General features: G+C 46.1%; 3 protein-coding genes across 3 annotated transcripts; 2 read left to right on the forward strand and 1 right to left on the reverse strand.

The window, feature by feature from the left end:
- Positions 1-7,154: 7,154 nt before the first annotated feature.
- Positions 7,155-8,081, reverse strand: EDB91DRAFT_1077735 (uncharacterized protein; the record flags this gene model as incomplete). Its single annotated transcript, XM_041314950.1, has 2 exons — positions 7,155-7,449; positions 7,498-8,081. The coding sequence occupies 2 exons, from the start codon at positions 8,079-8,081 to the stop codon at positions 7,155-7,157; spliced, it is 879 nt and encodes a 292-aa protein (XP_041182385.1).
- A 2,522-nt stretch (positions 8,082-10,603) lies between these two features.
- EDB91DRAFT_1044996 (kinase-like domain-containing protein) lies at positions 10,604-11,713 on the forward strand (the record flags this gene model as incomplete). The annotated part of the gene is made up of 3 exons (XM_041313156.1): positions 10,604-10,676; positions 10,735-11,009; positions 11,060-11,713. 3 exons carry the CDS (start codon positions 10,604-10,606, stop codon positions 11,711-11,713), a joined length of 1,002 nt encoding a protein of 333 aa, XP_041182386.1.
- A 4,721-nt stretch (positions 11,714-16,434) lies between these two features.
- EDB91DRAFT_1035939 (Dynamin central domain-containing protein) lies at positions 16,435-16,886 on the forward strand (the record flags this gene model as incomplete). Its single annotated transcript, XM_041312805.1, has 2 exons — positions 16,435-16,521; positions 16,575-16,886. Coding segments are annotated over 2 exons (399 nt in total), but the record flags the coding sequence as incomplete, so codon positions are not given.
- Positions 16,887-20,447: the final 3,561 nt, after the last annotated feature.

Raw genomic sequence — 20,447 nt, forward strand, 5'->3', positions numbered from 1 at the left:
CAGAAAAAAAAGGCTCTCCGATAATCGATGTCCACGAGTCGAACATCATGGAAATAGTACTATCAACATGCTAACATAATGTTTCAGGACTGACCGCAGTACAAGCAGGCAAAACTCACCGCCAGACACTCCTTGATAGTTTTGATGACGGTCATTGCTCGAGACTTGATGATATCCGTTAACTTGGTGCGATGTGGGATGTCTTTTTCAGTCAGTGATGGACGTGCGTACTGCAATAAACGTCAAAACGCTGGCTTATCAATTAACTGGATTGCCTATGTTATGACCAATGTTCACCAATAATGATGAAGACAAGTACACAACCACTAGGACTCGGTCAAAGATGATGATGAACGGAATGGTATTGAGCGTGAACGTCTAAGTCACTACAACAGTAGGAAACGAAGAGGTTAAGTCTAAGGAGTACTTACACTAACTAACCTACTTTTATACATAACATTGAATAGGAGTCTGAAAGAAATTAGCCAATGAGAAAAGAGTCGTACGATACTGCGGATGACTAAGTATGACATCATGATATATAAGTGAATGAGTAAGACGGTTACTAAATAGAAACCCAAGATCCGACCGATTCTTCTTTAGGAAGTGAGATTGTTCTAGCCTGTGGAGTAGGGGAACCAATTGGAGAAGCATCAGGTGATATATGACGAGGAGTCACGTGACTGGCTCAGGTACTGGAAGTAGCCGAAGGAAAACCGAGAAATGAAAAATGGTTCGTATTTGGGATTCGTGACATTACCCCCATTCTAGGATGAGCGTCCTCGCGAATGTAAGATGGTCGTATATTTTTCTGTCTCCATTTGAGGAAATCAGGGGTGGTCAAAATTGAAGCGGAGATCCACGCCGATTTAACCGCATTGGGGTTTTCTGCATAAAAATCGGCTACAATGAGCGGCGCGTTCTTCACATCTTCTTCTGACTGCCATGTTGCTTCTGCTTCTGCATATCCTTTCCATTTTACTAAATACTGCAACTTGCGCCTGTATAGGCGGCTTTGCAATATTTGCTCTGCTTCATATTCTGGGACTTGGTCAACAATCTCCGGTGGCGGACGCGTTAGAGGTGGGCGATCAACGAGTTGAGAGGTTTGATGTGGGGTGAGTAACGATACATGGAAAACTGAGTGGACGCGATATTTAACAGGGAGTTTCAACTTGTAGTTTAGCTCGCCAGTCTTCTCTTCAATTTCGAATGGTCCAAGACGGCGGTCGGACAATTTTTGGCTCAGACGGCGTTGTTTGATGTTTGTTGTGTCTAACCATACCTTGTCGCCTGGTTTGAATTCTGGTGCGTCTTTTACTTTATGATCATAAAAGCGCTTCATTTGATTGTTCGCTATTTCCAGTATTGCCTTCGTTTCTTCTTGTGCCTCCTTCATCTCAGCTACTCTCTGATCGGCATGGGGAATCGTGTTGGAAGAATTAGGGGAAATCGTAAACTCGGGATTATAGCCGTAGACACATTTGAATGGGGAATGTCCAGTGACGGTTACTGAGTTGTTATGCGTGAATTCAGCAATTGGAAGCCAAGAAACCCAATCATTCTGACGGTAGGATGTGAAGAGTCGTAGGTACTGTTCGACTTCTTGATTGACTTGTTCCGTTTGTCCGTCAGTCTGTGGGTGATATGCTGTTGACATGGACCACTTGGTTCCTAGTCGTTTCGAGACTTCTTGCATGAACTTGGACACAAACTGTGTTCCCCTATCCGAGATCACCTTCTTCAGTGTCCCATGTAACTTCCATACGTGATTGAGAAATAAGTCCACGACTCCCTTAGAATCAACATCTTTGGTGGTTGGAGCAAGATGTGCTTGCTTTGTGAAACGATCAATGACTACCAAAATACTGTCTTTGCCCTGGGAGATGGGTAGATCGGTGATAAGGTCACAGCTAATGGTTTGCCATGGCCCCTCTGGAATCTCGTTTGGCTTCAACGGTCTGTGGGGTTTTGACGGTAGCACCTTCGTTTGTTTGCATCGATCACATCCATCTACATAGTCGTTGACCCACTTCTGCATGGAAGGCCACCAATAGTTTCGCAAGACAAGTTCAAGAGTCTTGGCACGTCCCATATGTCCTGCTGCAGGCGAGTCATGGAAGATCTCTAGCACTGAGCGACGAATTTCCTTGTTATTGGGAACATAGACCAATCCTCTGAACAGAATAAGTCCATCCTCCGTATTCCACTCTTCCAATCCTCTTCTCAACTGTATGGGGGCCTTTTTCAGAGTTTCTATAGCATTTCGGACTTCCGGATCTAAATCGGTACAGTTTCTGATACGCTTCAACAGCGAATGCTCTCCTTCTATCAGAATCTGACCTCTTTTTGCGGCCTTGATATGAAAAAACTCAGGTTTCAAAAGCACGCGATCAGAATTGTCGTTTTCTACCCCCCCCTCTGTGGTCTGGCCTCCTGGACAGAGTGTCGGCAGTGTCATTAACCTTTCCCGGTTTGTGTTGCAGAGTGAAGTTGTACTCTGCAAGGAACAAGGACCATCTTGCCTGTCTATGAGTTAACTTCTGGCTTGTCATGAAGTACTCGAGGTTTTTATGGTCCGTCCAGATCTCTACCGGATGAGGTGTGCCCTGCACATAATGTCTCCACTCTTCCAATGCGTGGATGATGGCTAAAAGTTCTTTGTCGTGAATGTCGTAATTACGCTCTGCATCCTGCATTGATTTGCTGAAAAAGGCCACTGGGTGCCATAGTCCGTCTTCTTCCAACTGAGAAAGTGCACCACCAGTAGTGTAGTCAGATGCGTCGCTTTCTATCTTTTGTTTTTTATTTGCATCTGGCATGACTAGCACTGGTGTGGAAGTGAAACTGTCCTTCAGAGTTTTGAAAGCCTTCTCTTGCTTGTCCGTCCATTCCCATGGTACATCCTTCCTGATGAGTTCATTCATGGGTCTGGCAATGTTCGAGAAACCGAGAATGAATCAACGATAAAAGTTCGCAAATCCCATGAATTGTTGAATGTCCTTGACACAGGTAGGAGTGGGCCATTCCTGAACTCCTTTAACCTTGACCGGATCCATAGAGACGGTGTCCATCCTTGATGATCAAACTGAGAAACTCCACTTCCTTCTTCTCAAAAGAACACTTTTCCGGTTTGAGATAGAGATCATTGTCCTGTAGTCTCTGTAGTACCTCGCGCACCACCTTCCGATGTTTCTCTACATCACCGTTGGTGAAAACCAAGATGTCGTCAATGTAGACTACAACGACCTTTCCTTCCTTAAGATCTTGGAAGATCTGGTCCATCATAGTTTGGAAGGTAGCTGGGGAGTTCAGTCATGCCGAAGTACATTACTGACTGGTTCGTGATGTCCGAAAGGAGTTTTGAAGGCGGCCTTCCATTGGTCTCCTTCTCTCATTCTGATATTATTATAGCCCCATCGAACGTCCATTTTCGAGAAAAAGCTTTGCACCAGAGAGTCGATCAATAAGGTCCTGAGAGCGAGGGAGAGGGTATGCATTTCGGATGGTTTTCTCATTCAACCTCCGATAGTCCATGACAGGTCTGAGCTTTCCGTCCTTCTTAGCAACAAAGAAGAAAGGAGCTGCTACTGGAGATTCGCTATCTCTCAGTCGTCCCAAGTCATATTCCTGCTTCAACCACTTCTCACATGCATCATTTTCGGCGGGGGACAGGGGATATGCTTTCGCATTGGGGGGAAGGTCAGTAGGATCCTTGAGATCTACTTTATGATCCCACTTCTTAGACTCGGGGAATCAGAGTAGACTCTTCTTCGGAGAAGACCTTAAGATAATCATGGAGCCAGTCTGGCACCATTTCCTCTACAGGCTTCTTTTCCTTCTTCTTTTCCTCCTGCTGCGCTAACTCTGATGCTACAGAGCTCTTGTACCTGATCCACACGTTCCGTGATGAATCTTCATCCTCAACTTCCTCGATCTGCACCTTCTGACCAACAGTAGTAGCAAGGTCCGATTGTTCTTCATCCTCAAGCCTGGCAGGTATAGTACCCACATGTCCGTGCATTTTAGAGCTGAGGCTGTTCAACTGAACCTGATGATGGATAGAGGCTTCCTCAATATCCTCATCTTCGTTATCTTCTGCCGGTATCAAGTCGGGCAACACCAGAAGGATCGAAGTCATGGCTGTTCGCTTCCTTGCCTTGGTCTTTTTGTCCTTGACCTTGGCTTCTTGACATTTAACCGGGCAACAGTCTAATGCCACCTTCCCTGCATTCCAATCGATACTGGGGTTGTGGAATCGTAGCCAATCTATTCCAATGATGACATCATCGGATCCTAGGTCTGTGACCAGAAAGGCTACTTCTTCCTCATGATCCCCTATTGTGAGCTTCAAATCTGCGTAACTTGTAATTGGTCTGGTGGAATTGTCTGTTTCATCAATATTACGGATCGACATTGGTCTCAACAACTGTTTGGTTTGAACTTGATTTTTTTCTATGAATTTTTTGCTGAGGAAAAGGTTTGTTGCTCCGCAATCCACTAGAGCATTGACAGCTGCTTTCTTGTGTTTCCCTTCCAACGTAACTGGCAAGTAGAAATGATCTCGTTTATTCCCAGAACAAATTTCTGATACTTCTGCAAACATAATTGCCGAGTCACCAAGAATGGAAAAACGATTTCTCTGATCTAAGTCCACAGTTGACTTCGATCTCCCTAAAAACCCTTCTGCTCCTCCTTCTTCACTGGGTTATACATGGTGGAGAGGCAGATGCGCTCGTTCACGATGCGGTTAATATCTTCCAGGGTGAGTGCTTTCACCGCTGGAACTTCTTCAGTTTTACTGGCGCGGACAGCTGGTCCTTTGCCCTTTGGGTCAAGTGGCTTTCCTGTGCAGTTACGGGCCATATGCCCTTCTTCTCCCCAGCGATAGCAATGTGAACTTTGCTCCCTGTTGTCCTTGAGGCCAGGGTCTGCCTCCTGCTCTGGTTGCATCTACGTCCATGGCATTTCCTCCCTGTGATGTGGTCTTGGGTGCTCCAGCTGGTGCGGGTGGAACAGCGGAGCCTCGCCAAGGTTGTCGTGGAGTGAAGTTCATCTTCCTCTCATCGTCAAGCTCCTCAAGGTTCTGCCCGACTAGGAGCGCCTCCCTGATTAATCCTTCCAGGGTATCTTTCCTGTTAGGGTGGATATTGGCCAGGTAGTTTTTGACTCGCTGGTCCAATCCATGGCGGAGTTTGCACATTAACTCGTAGTCGGAGAAGTGACAGAAGGCAAGCTTCTGACGGAAGAGGGAGATATATTCTCCAACAGTACGATTGCCTTGTCGGAGAGCTTCCAACTCTCTTGCTGCCTTCTCCTCCTTGTTGACGACGGTCCACATGACCTTCATGTCCTTGACGATGCTGTCGTAGGACCCGGGATGGCCGCTGAGCGCCATGGGGGTGACACTCTCTGCCCACTTGGCTGCGGCTCCTTGGCAGAAGGAAACGAGACATGTGCACTTCTGCTGCTCTGTTGCTCCAGGGTAACCTGTGAAATAGATTGCGAGCTGGGTGAGGAAGGTGTCGATGTCAATGGAGTTCTTATCCCCTGTGAAGTCCATAGGTTTCGCCATTTTGATATCAGAGCCTGAAGTCCCAGATGTAGCGCCTGGGATCTTCGTTGTAGGCAAGTTCTACAAAACTGTGATGTGGCTCTCTGCAACCGTCAAGGAATTCTCCAAATCCCTCGTCCTGATCTTCAGGTAGTCGATCTCGTCGTCCGCGTGTACCAGGCCTGCTTGCAGCTCGTCGATTTCCTTCTGTAGACTGTCTATGAACTGCCTGGTGTACCTTCTTTCTTGTTCGACGATGACTTGGATTGTGTCTGAAATGCTCTTGTGGGTGATGGTAGTCTCCCCAGGCCCTAAGATGCCGAAGGGTACAGAAGGGCCTGCAGTTGGGGTGGTGGATGGTTCTGCAGATCCCAATGGGTGGTGCCACACCAACGGTGTTGGAGAGTGGATGGTCGCCCTGTCTGGAGCATCTACTGGCGGCACAACTGCCAGCGCCATTGCTACTTCCATATCCTCTGAAACGACGATCCCAGTTTCTCCTAGATTCTCAGGACATTGAAGAACGAGCAATTGGAATCCAAACAGGAAACAGTGTGGAGTGCGAGTTCTCTAGCCGCGACTAGGCGGGATCTGTATGGCGGGGCAATGATGACAGAGGTGCGAATACAGCGCGTGTAGCAGTTCGTCAACCTAAAAGAACTCGAGAGGAGTTCGCAAAAGACGTGGTGAACTTTGGGTCTACTTTTAGCACCCTAGGTTCCTATCGTAATGTATTTAGACAGTGAGAGGACTGTCGCGAGTGCCGTTCTGTTACGTAGAAAGCAGATATTGTAGCGTACAGTTGGCAGGGTTTTGGGCCTAACTGCAGACATGCAGAAACAGGACCTAAGTGTCACTGATCCTTATGAACTGGCAGCTCGTAGTAAGACGAGGGCCTGGTTCACTTCTACTAAAGACTAACGTAAAGAGATTGAGATACTAAAACGCGTTGGGGAAATGATGATTGAACAAAAAACGTAATCCGTGAGATAATTCTCAAGCAGAATAGCACGGTGAAGTTCGTCGAGAACGGTGATGTCCAAGACAAAGTTCGAGTCGGAGTGGTAAGATAGACTTAACCTAATGTTATGACCAATGTTCACCAATAATGATGAAGGACAAGTACACAACCACTAGGACTCGGTCAAAGATGATGATGAACGGAATGGTATTGAGCGTGAACGTCTAAGTCACTACAACAGTAGGAAACGAAGAGGTTAAGTCTAAGGAGTACTTACGCTAACTAACCTACTTTTATACATAACATTGAATAGGAGTCTGAAAGAAATTAGCCAATGAGAAAAGAGTCGTATGATACTGCGGATGACTAAGTATGACATCATGATATATAAGCGAATGAGTAAGATGGTTACTAAATAGAAACCCAAGATCCGACCGATTCTTCTTTAGGAAGCGAGATTGTTCTAGCCCGTGGAGTAGGGGAACCAATTGGAGAAGCATCAGGTGATATATGACGAGGAGTCACGTGACCGGCTCGGGTACTGGAAGTAGCCGAAGGAAAACCAAGAAATGAAAAATGGTTCGTATTTGGGATTCGTGACAGCTCAGCATGATGTAAATAAACTTTGAATGAATAAAATTATAAAACTTGATGTACCTCGTCTTCTGTCACAACAAGTTCCATAATGTATTCGAGTAGTCCTTCCTTGGTAAACATGGGGGGTTTCGAAACAAGGTTGGCGTCCAGAGTTGATTGCGTCACGGTGAGATGATCTTCTCCTGGTGGAATAGCACGAGAGTGCATAGTAATGCTTGCGGCATCACAGCGCTGCTTGTACACTTGAAAATGGGTCCTCTTGTGGCGAACAATGTGTGTGCGCAGTGTTGAAGTGCCTCCGCGAAAGGTGTGCTTGTGCGCTGGTTCACCAGCATCCCTTGTGTGAAAGTTTTAAAAAATATCGAAAATGAGATGGACGACTTACTTGCACAGGGTACACACCCAGCCATCAGGAATGCGAGTGAATATAGTCCTAACATCTGCTGTACGTTCATTTTTTGAAAGTGTCTGAGTGGCGACTCCATTCTCGGACTTGGCGTCATCGGTGTCGTCTAACTCTTCGACATCAGGTTGAGGGACCAGCTCATCGGCGGATGATTCTCCTGGATGGATGTCCTCATCTTCATCTTCATCTTCAGAGTCGAGAGGAGGTAAAAGTTGCATAGCGACTTTCTTGGGTGCCAGATGGTCGGTAGCGCTTGACAATGCACATTTCCTCGTGCCTGAAGATGAAGACAGCCTGCAGGCATTGTCAGCATCACGAATACGAGCTGAGGGCTTTGAGGGACGGCCAGACCGCCAAGAACCAGCTGCGACTGTTGCTGGGGTATGTCCAGCTTTGAGTAGAACGGAGTAGGCATTTCTTGTAGATGCAGTTGATGTCGATGGCTGGGTGGAAGGTGAGACTTGGGGAAGCGGTACATTGTCGTCAGGATCGTTAAAGAAAGTGATATCAGAAGCGTCCTTGAGGGAGCCGTCAGCATTAAGCACACAGGTGTCTTGAGACATTGTCAGAGAGAGAGATAACTCACAATTTTGTCGTCAGTACCTCATTTTGTATATTGAGCAGGGAGCCAACACCCATGCATCCCAGAACAGAGACTTGAGAGCCGGTGGAGGATCATGACTGTCTAGGAAGTGTGCAGACTTGAATAAACATATATCTGACATAGTCAAACAAATGTCAGAAGGCAAGAATATTGATAATTTGATTAGTTAGTACTTACCTTCAAAAATGCTAAAGATTGCCTGATTAACCTAGAGTGCAATTCCCGAAGACGACAGTCTGATGTTGAGGCCAATGTTGTCAAAGTTGAAGTCGAAGTTGACAAGGGTTCGGAACAGTTCGGGAAGGCCGAACCAAAATAGAATGGTCCGGGAATATGTAGAACTGAGAACTGCCTTCCGGTCCAGTTCTGGCTGATGTGAGAACCATGGACCGAACCATGGAGAACCGGACCAAAAGTCCGGTTCGAACCGTGGTTCTGGACCGGACCACGGCAGCGCTACTTAGTGCAACTCGTACTTTGGAGAGGCATGAATTGGTTTCATCAGGAAAAACCTCCCACACAAACTTAGGACAAGATAGAGGAAATTTGCGTAAGTCAGATAAATTTCCACAAGTTAGAACTAGATGGATGTAAACTCAGTAGTCTTCATAAGATATGGATAATAATTGTGAGATTATAGTGTACTATCTAAGGGCCACAAAACTATACCTATCTATATAACAATCAACAATCAACGAGTCACATTATTCAAGGACATTGCTGCTCATCTAGTGACAAGGCGCAACTGGTCCAAACTTCAAGATACAGTATAGGACCAGCATTTGAGCCAGTGAATTTTCTTGGCTGTCTCAAGTGAACACTCGCACATAAATTAAAATTCTGATGTGGCAGTCATGTTTAAATATATGATGACCATGCTAATGCAATGCTACAGAGCAATCGAATGAGTGATGCATGCACAATGTGAGAATCAGTAGAATGTCTTGATATCTGTTTTTTTCACCAGTTGAGCCAGCCCTAATATGGATTTATAGAGTGCAAGAGTACCATCTAAGCGATTATCATACCGTAATGATCCTCAGGCTAGCTACTACTCCTCTTCATCCTCATCACTGGCATTCTCATGCTCATCCTTGTCGACATCAAGCTCGTCACCTGCAGTGCCCTCCTGGACTTCTCGACAGATGGCACAGAGGCTTTTTGTGGGTTCATCTTTTCGCTGCTCAGCATGGTACTCATTGATGGCTCAAGTGATGGCAATCTCTTGCTCTTGCTTAGCAAGTTGTTTTTTTCCTTGTGACTGACTTTGGACGCCCGACCATGACTGAGATGTGCAGGATACGACCCAAGGGTGACTGCAGGATGGTGTTTATTGAGTCCGGAAATGAAAGTCTAAATTGGGTTAGTTTCACTATCTTGTCTTGATAAACACTTCGATAATGGATTTTGAGACCCTCATTTGGAATCCCAGTGGCAGCACATTGTTGTCTGTTGGACTTATTTCATTGCACCGAAACTGTAACTCTGTTCTCTTGGATCGCATCCCTGAGAATCTCCAATCAACTCTATGCAAGTAAGGGCCTCAACCCTTACTCAGACCAAGTGCAGGCAAGCTCCTTGCTGGGATAGTGCCGAAATCCATGCTACGAACACCCCTTGCTGGGTTTAGTGCTGCAGGATCTCATCTGAGAGGTTTCGCATAACAGCATTGGCAGGTGTTCGACTCAAGTATCTACCACCTTATTCCCCCAATCTCAATCCTCTCAAAGAAGCTTTCTTCAAGATCAAGTCCTTTATTCATCATAACTAGTGTTTTAAAGTCGGGTCTGGTCCGGTGTTTTGACCATTTTTGGAGGCAACTGGATCAGGACCAGTTTTTTTGATCCTGTAATATTCCAAAAACCGGACCGGTTTTAGACCAGTCTATGAGTGGACCAGTCTCAAACCAGTCCAGGACTGAAGACCTCATCAATATGAATATTTTGAGCCTCTTATCTTGTCAAATGGGTAAGATTTGAGCAAGTTATGAGCATTACAAGACAGGCTCATATGACTTTTACAAGTAATTATTGAAATGCTTGTAACTTTCCCAAATCTTGACCATTTTTTATGATCCAATGAGTGATAAATGCGCCTCAATTAGCACTACCATACACTATTATATAGGCTAGGGGATTTTCGTTGATTTTCGGCCTTTTGCATCTGGGTAATCAAGTACATGTTGTAGTATAACCGCAGTTCGGCTACGGCCCGCTCCAGCTTGGCGTTCACCGGTTTGCCAATGTTTTCACTATCCTAGTGAGCTAGGCCACTTGTGTACAGTTTGGTTTGGTTCGTTAGCTGGACGAAGTGCCTTGAACCAACTGTAAGCCAAAAATCATGAATGGCAGCTTGAGCTGGCTTGAGGCCAGCTTGAGGCAGCTCAAGCTGATTTGGAAATCACACATCATTTCTCAAGTCTCGCTCGCGGTTGGATTCACTGTTGGATTGTTGTACTCAAGGCTCAAGTTACCACATATCATGAATCATCAGGTCCCGATACGAGTTGATGGTAGATTCAGACTCGGAGATGTTGTGGGATCTGGTTCATATGGTACGTTGTTCACAAACTGACTACAATTGTAAAAATTCAACATACTATGGACCCTTAGCTGTTGTATACCATGGATGGAACATCATCCAAGATGATGCAGTTGCGATCAAACTCGAACCCATCGTCAGCCAGTCATCTTCTGTACAGCATGAATACACCATTTTGAAACGACTTGAAGGTGGAGTTGGGATACCCTGCGCCCTCTGGTTCAGTAGAGAGGCAACATATCACACATTGGTTCTTGACCTCCTTGGGCCATCACTGCAAGATCTTTTCCTCGCACACAATCGAAAATTCAACCTTCACACTGTCGTGAATCTAGGAGACCAACTGGTCAGTTGGTTTATGCTGGGTTGTTGCAGATAGGCTAACACATTTCCCAGCTCTCACGTCTCGAATACATCCATGCACACAATTACGTTCACGGTGATATCAAACCGCAGAATGTCTTGGTGGGTCTTGGCCATTTGAGGCACACTGCATATATTATTGATTTTGGTATTGCAAAGGAATACTGGAACACTGCAACCAGAGTCCATATCCCATTCCATCAGAATCGAAGTCTCACTGGCACTCCTGCGTTCGCTTCGATCAACAATCACTTAGGAGTTGACCCGGGTTGTCATGACGATCTCGAGTCACTTACATACATGTTGATCTATTTGTTGCGCGGCTCCCTTCCATGGTTAACCAGTGACCATGAGAAGCTATCCAGCTCTTCTATTCTCGAGTGCAAGGTCAACACCACCATTGAAGTTCTATGCGATGGAATTCCTGTCGAGTTCGCAAGTATTCTCATCTACACGCGCTCTCTTGCGTTCTCAGAGGACCCTGACTATGGGCATCTTCGTTCATTGCTTCACGGTCTTCAAGCCACATTGTCCGCACCAGCTACGTGCTCACTGGATTTCTCCCAACCTAATGATCACATCATACATCCCCTTCCAATCTCCAATGAACATTGGATTGCCGAGGCAGCGCCCCCACTGGCATGTCCACCAGATGCAACACCTCTTCGCAAATCGACTTGTGTGTGAGTAATCTGTTTCATTTTCCCACTCACGATATTAAGCTCAAGTAATTTCCAAGTTTACGCCCATGTAATGGCTTTCCGATGCACCCAACTACTTCAGCTCCACGCTGTAACAAAATACTAGTTGCTGGCTGTTGAATCCTTATCTCTATCTGTACATAATATGTATATAGTGTATGAGCCAACAGCATTTCTGGTTCAGATGCGGCCAAATACAAGTCAGGCGAAATTCAAATCATCCTCCCACACAGCTCTTAATAAGCTTCTTATCTTTCTAAATTTTCACACTTGCATGTCGTCTCCTTGCCCGTCGTCTCCTTGCCCTCCTTGCAAACCAAGTGTTATTTTTCTGCAGATTGGTTGGCCTGCGACGGAAACAAACTTGTTCCAGATACTTACTCCTGAGGCCTGAGTCCTGATATCGATCAGACTCACCTTATCGGATTCAATCAGCACCATGGCGGCATGGCCAGCCTACTGTATGATGCATGGGGGATTTTCCCCAAACACCCCACTTCCCTTTCGCTGTATCATGATCCTAGGTTCAAAACTCAATTGATCAGGGCGAATGAAGGTAAGCAAGCTTTCACTCACTTGACCACCTGCTTAGTGATAAGTCTAGCAAACCACAAGCATTCATTAATGGAAGATAGACCAAGCAAAATACCAGATTTAGTGCCCATTAGAATGCACATTTTATGGTATCCTTCTCATCGGGTAAGTTCTATGGGTGGCATCGGGGAAACCCCACTGACATGTAGTGTTCCCTAGGACAACTCGAGCGCGAAAATCTCACGGTAGGTACCCTGGGTGTACGTTCAGTTGTTCCCCTTGTGTTGTATCACTATTAATGATGTTATTTAGACCTGTTACTTCACTTGTGCGAATACATTGGCCTGGTTATTAGGTGACTCAGTACTGGGGTTTCCCCATTGTTTCCCCAGGACGAAGGTTTATAAAGACTCTGTCTTTGTATCTTCACCGTTACGGTCACTTGAACATGCCTCCTTGTCGACGAGGGCAGAAGTCCCAGGTTACCACCACTGCCTACTCCTGCTGCTCCACCTCTCCCTGTCCCCACTGCTGCTGCCCACATTGTTGCTGCCCCCACTGCTACCGCCCATGTAGCTGCTGCCCCTATCGCTGCTGCCCCCATTGCTATTGCCTCCATTGCTATTGCCCCCATTGCTATTGCTGCTGCCCCCCCCATTGCTGCTGCTGTTGCATTGAATGCAACTATGCTTCAGCACCCCAATAGGCAACGACAGCTACCTCTGAGGTTCCGCGATGACAACCCAGCTCACGCTGGCACCAGTCGTACAGCAGACGACGGAGAATATATTGAGATCAGTAATGTGTCTGGGGATGAAGAGGATGACTTGCCTGCACCTGGAGTCAGGGCTCCTCCAGTCCTTGGCCCACTGCAGACGGCTACTAGTACCGTCTACTCCACCCAAACCGATCCCTTGGCCACAGGTATCATAGGAACGCAGCCTATAACCACGTCTGATATCTGTTACTTCTTTAGGTTTGATTCAGCCAATAAACGCAAGATTTGCCAACCCTGCGAGTGAGTATGTGTCTGCCATTCTTTTGTTCTTTTTTTTTTACAACCTTGTCCAGGGAGTTGCAGAAGGCAGACAGTTCACACCCAATCACTTCATACAAGCACACAACCGGCACTACTGCCCATCGTAACCATGCTTTCTACAGCCATACCAACCTATACCTACAAGAGGCCGAGCACCTGCGCTGGCCTATTCGTTTAAAGTCACTGAAGGGGTGACTTGATGAAGGGTGGACTTTGGTGGCCATCCGTGAAAGACTCCAGGACTCCGCTTATCATATCGACTCGCTTGGTTCCATCCCTAACCAGGCACATTTGCTGCCCGGAACTTGCTTATCTCCGGATGATTACTTACCAGATTTCAGCATCGATGCGATGCACCGTCAGTTAGTGAAGTTCATAGTCGCGGACGATCAGGTAAGTGGTATTTACTTTCTATGCGTTCTTCTTAATTGATTATCCACAGGCAATAAATATAATCGAATGCGTGGAGTTTCAGCAGCTGATACAGTCTTCTGCAGAGGGAAGTGAATGAGTCAGACATTCCCCACCGCATGAAACTTCGCGAATTGATTATCGTCTCATGGCAGAAGTATTTCCAGGTGTTGAAAAGTGATCTTGCAGGTAAGTGTCTAGTTGTTGAGAGTCCCATCAAGTGTCTCATATAACCTTACAGAGAGCGCAAGGAAAAATATCCTTCATGTCTGACCTCTGGTCAGATAAGAAACTCCGCCCATTCATGGTGCTCACTGCCCACTGGATTGCTAAGGAAGAGAAGACGTCAGTGCTCGTCTTGAGGGTAGCCTTGATTGCCTTTCACCACATTCCTGGAAGCCATACTGGCAAATCTCTCAGTTCAACATTACTGCGTCTCCTCGATCGTGCTGATGTCGCAAAAGATGTAAGTGTTTAACTGTACTTATATGACACGCTCTGACTTCATATAGCCTGGACATTTCACATTGGACAATGCAGCAAACAACAAAACATTGATGAAGGAGCTCTCCTGCTTACTCGAGGAACGCCAGATCGATTACGATCTGATCGACAACAACATTCCCTGTTTTCCGCATGTGATCAACATATGCGTGAAGCATATTATCGATGACTATGTCACAGTGGACTTTTCATGCGTGAAGGACACATGGGATGTTTGTGGTCAACCTATTGACAAGAAGGATTATGTGAGCGCTATCACCTGGTAAAGCTCTCGAACGTGCCAGAAATGTTGTGCGCTCCATTCGTGCATCAGACCAACGATGTGGGAACTTCAGGGATATGATTGTGATAGGTAATGACAAGGCATGGTTCCAAGGAGATGATGGCGAGCCCATAAAGCTCCCTACAGTCGAACTCCTGCTCGACGAACCAACACGCTGGGATTCAGTTTACGTGATGCTTAATCGTCTACAAACTCTACATCAGGCAAGGCCTCGTCTCACTAAACATTTGTCATGGACTAACAGTTGCCCAGGCAGTTGATTTATTCTTCGAGTCAGCCAATCAACGCTCCATACATGAGAAAAAGTTGAGTCCAATGGAATGGCACTTCTTACAGGACTTTGAAGTAATTCTTGAGGTATGCATCAATATCTTCGAAACCTATGTTTCAATTAACTGTGTGATGTCAGCCCCCACACCAGGCTCAGCAATCTATGTTGAGCGAGAGCACTCCCATGTTGGGTAGTGCAATTCCCACTTTTGAAAGGTTACTCGAGGATTGGAAGCAGTTGGCTGATGGCGCCCCTGCACTGTGCGCCACTCATCAACATTGGTTTAAGTTGGGCAGAGAAGTATGATGACCGGATGGCCTGCACTGAACACATATGCAGTTGCAATGTGTCAGTCCCTTGCACCTTCATAAAGGTCGATATCTTATGATTTATTTTATAGTTGTTGATCCCACATGCCGACTGTCGTGGGCTGAAGAGCACTGGGATGAAAATTGAGTCAAATCGGCGAAGGAATTCATTCTAAATCTGGTACGTTTATTTAAAGAACAACTGGCATGCGCTCACATGTCCTGCAGATGCATGCCAAGCGAGCACAAAAGATCCCTGATGTACCAGTTCCAACACACCCAGTCTCACGACTACAGTCACGCACACTAGGCTCACGTATCTATGGACTTCCTGAGAGGAATGTACTCCCGCATTCCCCCGATATTGTCCAGACGGTTGAACAGGAGTTTGGGGCTTATAATACCGCTAATCTTAGTCCTGAGAGAACGAATGTACTCTCCTTCTGGCAGGTGAGAGTCTTGTTCTCCGCTAAGTTACATATTTCATTGTTGACCGCAAGGTTTTGACCAGCTGTCTGAGGCGATGTTCCCAATGGTTTACGCCAGTTGCTATGGACTACCTCCCAATCCAGGCATCTGCCGTTCCCTGTGAGCGGGTGTTCTCGTCAAGCAGCGAAACATAGATGAAGAAGCGCAATCAAATCAGCCTGGTCCTCATGGAGGCACTACAGATGGTGAAGTTCTCCGTCAAAAAGGAGCGACTTAACTTCACTGAAGGTTGGGTGGTGTCACAATGGGCCATGGAAGGTGCAATGGTATCCGACAACAGCTCCAACGAGCTTTTGGCACCTGTTTCTAGTGAAACAGCAGGTGACAGTTGCGCATATGATGCTGTTCTCAGAGCCATGGCAGAGCATGAGTGCGATGACATCATTGACCAGGTTACCATCTATGATACCTGACATCTCCTCGAACATTTTTACCCCGCATTTCTTACTTTTTGCTTACCATCACGCACCTTATGATTCTTCTTGCAGTGTGTTTGTATATCTAATTTCAATTGTTACCTTTAAGCGCATCTGACAATCCCCTGGTTTAGGCCATCCGGATCTCCTGCAGTACCCCTCCCGAGTGCCCCCCCACCCTTCGACGACATTTCCCCACACGTGAACCAGAGCATATCGTTGTCGTCATGCCCGAGCGTTCGTTGTCGTCGTGCCCAGGCATTCCGAGTCGGAACCCCGATATGCATACTTTAACTGATCTACCGTGCGCTGCTACTTAGCTGTGAGCGACAGTCGTCTCAAAGGTGGCTTGCGCATGTCTGTACTTGCAATTTCCGAGTTGAACTTCTGTGGCCAGACTTCGGCTTTGGATGCTGATCAAGTGCTGGAATACTGTCAAACATGTTTGGGGGGAGCGCAGCTTCTTCAAATTACACCCTTCATACAAAGGGAAAGCCCAGTATTGTGGGACGCCATTCCTTGCCCGTAAGCTGAACATGGTGCGTGCCTCAATCACTCTCCATGCGTCAGTAAGACCTTCCTTCTGTTTTAGATTCTGATGCAGCACATTCGTGCCACTCTGCCTGACATCAAGGCCCGTATTAGCTCGCAGGTTCAAAAATACACTGCTGAACTAGCTACCTTGGGCGGTCCTATGGGTGATGCATCCTCTGGCAACATAGTCCTTTCAGTCATCACAGAGTTCACAAACGAATTCCGGACAGTCATTGACGGTAACACCAATGACCTCTCGCTGAATGAGTTGAGTGGTGGTGCCCGAATCAGCTTCGTCTTCCATGAACTGTTCAACAATGGTGTGAAGAGCATCAACCCTTTCGATCAGGTCAAGGATGGAGATATCTGAACTATCTTGTACAATTCTTCGGTGGGTCTGTTACTCATGTAACACAGAGACTGTTGTTTAAACCTTCTCCACGATGCAGGGTCAAACACTATCACTTTTTGTTGGCACGCAAGCCTTTGAAATCATCGTCAAGCAACAGATTAAGCGACTGGAAGAGCCGAGTGTCAAATGCTGCCAGCTTGTATATGACGAACTCATTCGCATCCTCAGGCTTCGGCTGCACCCATAAGTACTATATTTTCCACAATTGCACAGAACGAGCTTCATTTTCAAAGGACCTCCAGGTAAGTAACACATTTTGATCCCCAGCAGAGTATTCATGAAGGGATCTACTTCTCCCTAGGTACTGGAAAAACGACCATCGCGAGGAAGTTTGGTCAAGTGTATTACGACATGGGATTCCTTTCTTCATTCGACCTGATCGAGTGCTCTGCCTCCGACCTCGTAGGGCAGTACGTAGGTCAGACTGGACCAAAGACGAAGAAACTTTTCGAAATGGACCCTGGTTTTTGCACTGGTGAGTATCCCTGAGCTATTTTTCATCCTGCATGCTCATTCCCCAACGCTGTGAAGGTCAACACGTTTGAGCTTGTTGGCAATAGTATTGGCAGTGGCCAGCAGGTACGTCAGCCCGCCAATCACTACTTCACTTGCTTGGCTAACCTTCAACCATAGATATTCTTGGGAACCGAAGATTAACATGACGGCTTCAACATGCAGTATCCTACATGATCTCGCCGATTTCTGCGATGCCTGCCTAGTCCCCCTGCACCTTCCAACCCAATCTCGCACGTCCCATTGCTGCCCTTCCCATTGCCGCCCTACTCCCGCACCTCACGACCCATCACTCTCGCCAACCAGCATCACCACTTCAATCTCCAAGGCTCCTGAGGTCCTCTTTCCCCTTGAACTCCGCCCCTTTCAGCTGCTCTTTGCCTTGACTTGCGGTGTTGTGCCGCCATATCGGCCTCATGCTTCACCTGATCATTTAATGTTCGTGCTTGATCAAGGCTACAGTATTGCTAACATCTATTTTAGCTTTTAATCGAAAGCTAATGGGACCACTCACGTTATTCTGGGGACCCATTTGTGCGTTGTATTTAGATGTAGAGTACATTTGCGAGTTTGTATGATCGATATCAATCTACAGCGCGTTGATTTCCTAATTGGGCTTTCGAGTCTTAAAGTTTTGGCATCTAAATTGTAATCTATTTTTGGACTTAAAATATATTTAGGCTTTGAGCTGGTTTTAAGCCATAACTCGACTAAACCGTAATTATTTGAGCCAAGCCGGGCCGTAAATGACGCAGGCTGAGTCACGTGATTCTATCAGTTATTAATAGGTCTGGCTATGGCTAAAACCGGAAGTAAGCCGAACCTGCAGCAACACTAACATGGTGAGATAGTACATGATGGCTGATTTCTTGGGTTCAGCATGCACATTGACAGTTTCAGCTGTGTCAGAAGCTTCATGAGAGTCGGATACTTTGAGTACTCTACTGATGCAAACACATATACTCACCTATGGTCTTGGCCAGCTGCTTGTGAGGACGTCCTCATTTCTTTGCAGGCTGTTTTGCAGTTGGTGAAGGCTCTTCATTGTCTGGGCTCATGTCTGTCAGAAGACTTGGAACAGTCAGAGACATTTCATGTTCAGTTTCGACAGCAGTGTCAGAAAGTTCAGAAAGGTTGTCAAAGATGGAAGACATGGTGAGAGTAATTGATAAGATGATAATAAGCTAGGGGAAGACACAACACATTGAGACACGGTTGTAAATTGGTGGCCTATGACTTTTTTAATTTAATTTCCTAAGAGCCTGTTCGGTAACTGTCATTTGAACTCAAATTTCCAACAACACAATTTTGGTGTGGCACAAGGATGTCAGAATGCAAACGGAGTCTGAAAGTGACAGGTAAGCGATAGTAATATGATAAGATCAAGTATCATACATATACAGTACCAGATCTTCAACGTTGCAACCGTCGAATCTCAATGTTCACTCAACCATTATTGATTCCACAGGATCACCTTATACCTCCGCAGCTTATCCGACCACCAGATCAAACAAGGCCGGTGCAAGCAGCAGTCCACCAGTGCATTCTTCATTATATCACACTGCTTGTTAACATACTTCTTGCTGCAACTGTGCACATACTCATCTTACAGATACCCGATGAACCAGAACCTTACCACACCTCCGCCTTATCTGGCCAAGAATGGGTTATTGAACTCATCATTGGCCATCCGGAATGAATTTGTTGTGAGCTTGGCATCCATGCACATGTATTTGAGCATTTTATCAATGAGCTTTGTGCTCTTGGTCACACAGACTCACACCATGTCTCACTAGAGGAGCAGCTGGCAATATTTTTATACTCATGCGTGACAGGGCTCACAGTACAACATGTTGGAGAGCAATTCCAACGATCAAATGGCACAATTTCTTGGTAAGTCCACTCTCTATGTTTCAACTTCAATGCTAACTCTGTCATAGCTACTTTCGAAAGATGCTTTGTATTTTCTCAAGCCACCCTTTCTATACAAGATATGTCTGCCTTCCTGCCGCCAACACACCGGTCTCCACCCAAATTCATGACAACCCAAAGTGTTGGCCCTATTTCAAGGACGCTGTTGAAGCGATTGATGGGAGCCATATCCATGCCTTCCCTCCCACATCTCAATGTCACCTCTACCACAATTGCAAAGGCTTCATATCGTAAATTTGTCTCTTTAGCTGCGATTTTGACCTCAAATTTACCTTTGCGCTTACTGGTTGGGAAGGATCCGCAACTGATGCACGTTGATGGGATAAAGCCCTTGGTGGGGGCTTAAAACTTCCACCTGGCAAGTATTTTCTTGCAGATGCTGGGTTTCCCTCTCGTCCAGAGCTTGTGGTGCCTTATCGGGGAGTTCGTTATCATCTTGCAGAATGGGGGCGCGCGAGTGTCAGGTAAGCTTTGATTTTTTTTGAACATGCACTCAATTAATGTTGTTTTTCAGGCTGGTCAATAAAGAAGAGCTTTTCAACCTTCGTCATGCATCCACACACAATGTCATTGAACAAATTTTTGGTGTCCTAAAGAGACACTTTCACATTCTATTAATATCCCCAGAATACAGGATTCAAATACAGGCGCGCATCCCCACTGCACTTTGCGCCATCCATAACTTTATACGCATTCATGATCCGGATGAGGGGTCTCTCCCATGCGCTGTCACCATCAATGACAATCCCGCAAATCAAGGACTGCCTAATGATACTAATACTGGTGAGAATGCAGGTGCAGGTGCAGACACAGACACATATGCAAGTTCAAATGTGTTCCATGATCGCATGGCATCACAAATGTGGGAGGACTACGAGAGGTATATCCGGGAACATGATTTTGTAGAGGATGCTTGCATTATTGATGTCGGTGATGTCGATGAGCTTGATGTTGATGAGGAGGAGGATGATTTCGAGCATGAGGCAGAGGATGAGGATGTCTAGCAATACATTTGTATTGTATCCTACATGATTGACATACTACAATTTGGTTGAGAATACGAAGTGTGAAAAC

The sequence above is a fragment of the Suillus paluster genome (assembly GCF_016628075.1).
Source record: "Suillus paluster strain FC165 chromosome Unknown EDB91scaffold_4, whole genome shotgun sequence".
NCBI classification, from domain to species: Eukaryota; Fungi; Basidiomycota; class Agaricomycetes; order Boletales; family Suillaceae; genus Suillus; species Suillus paluster.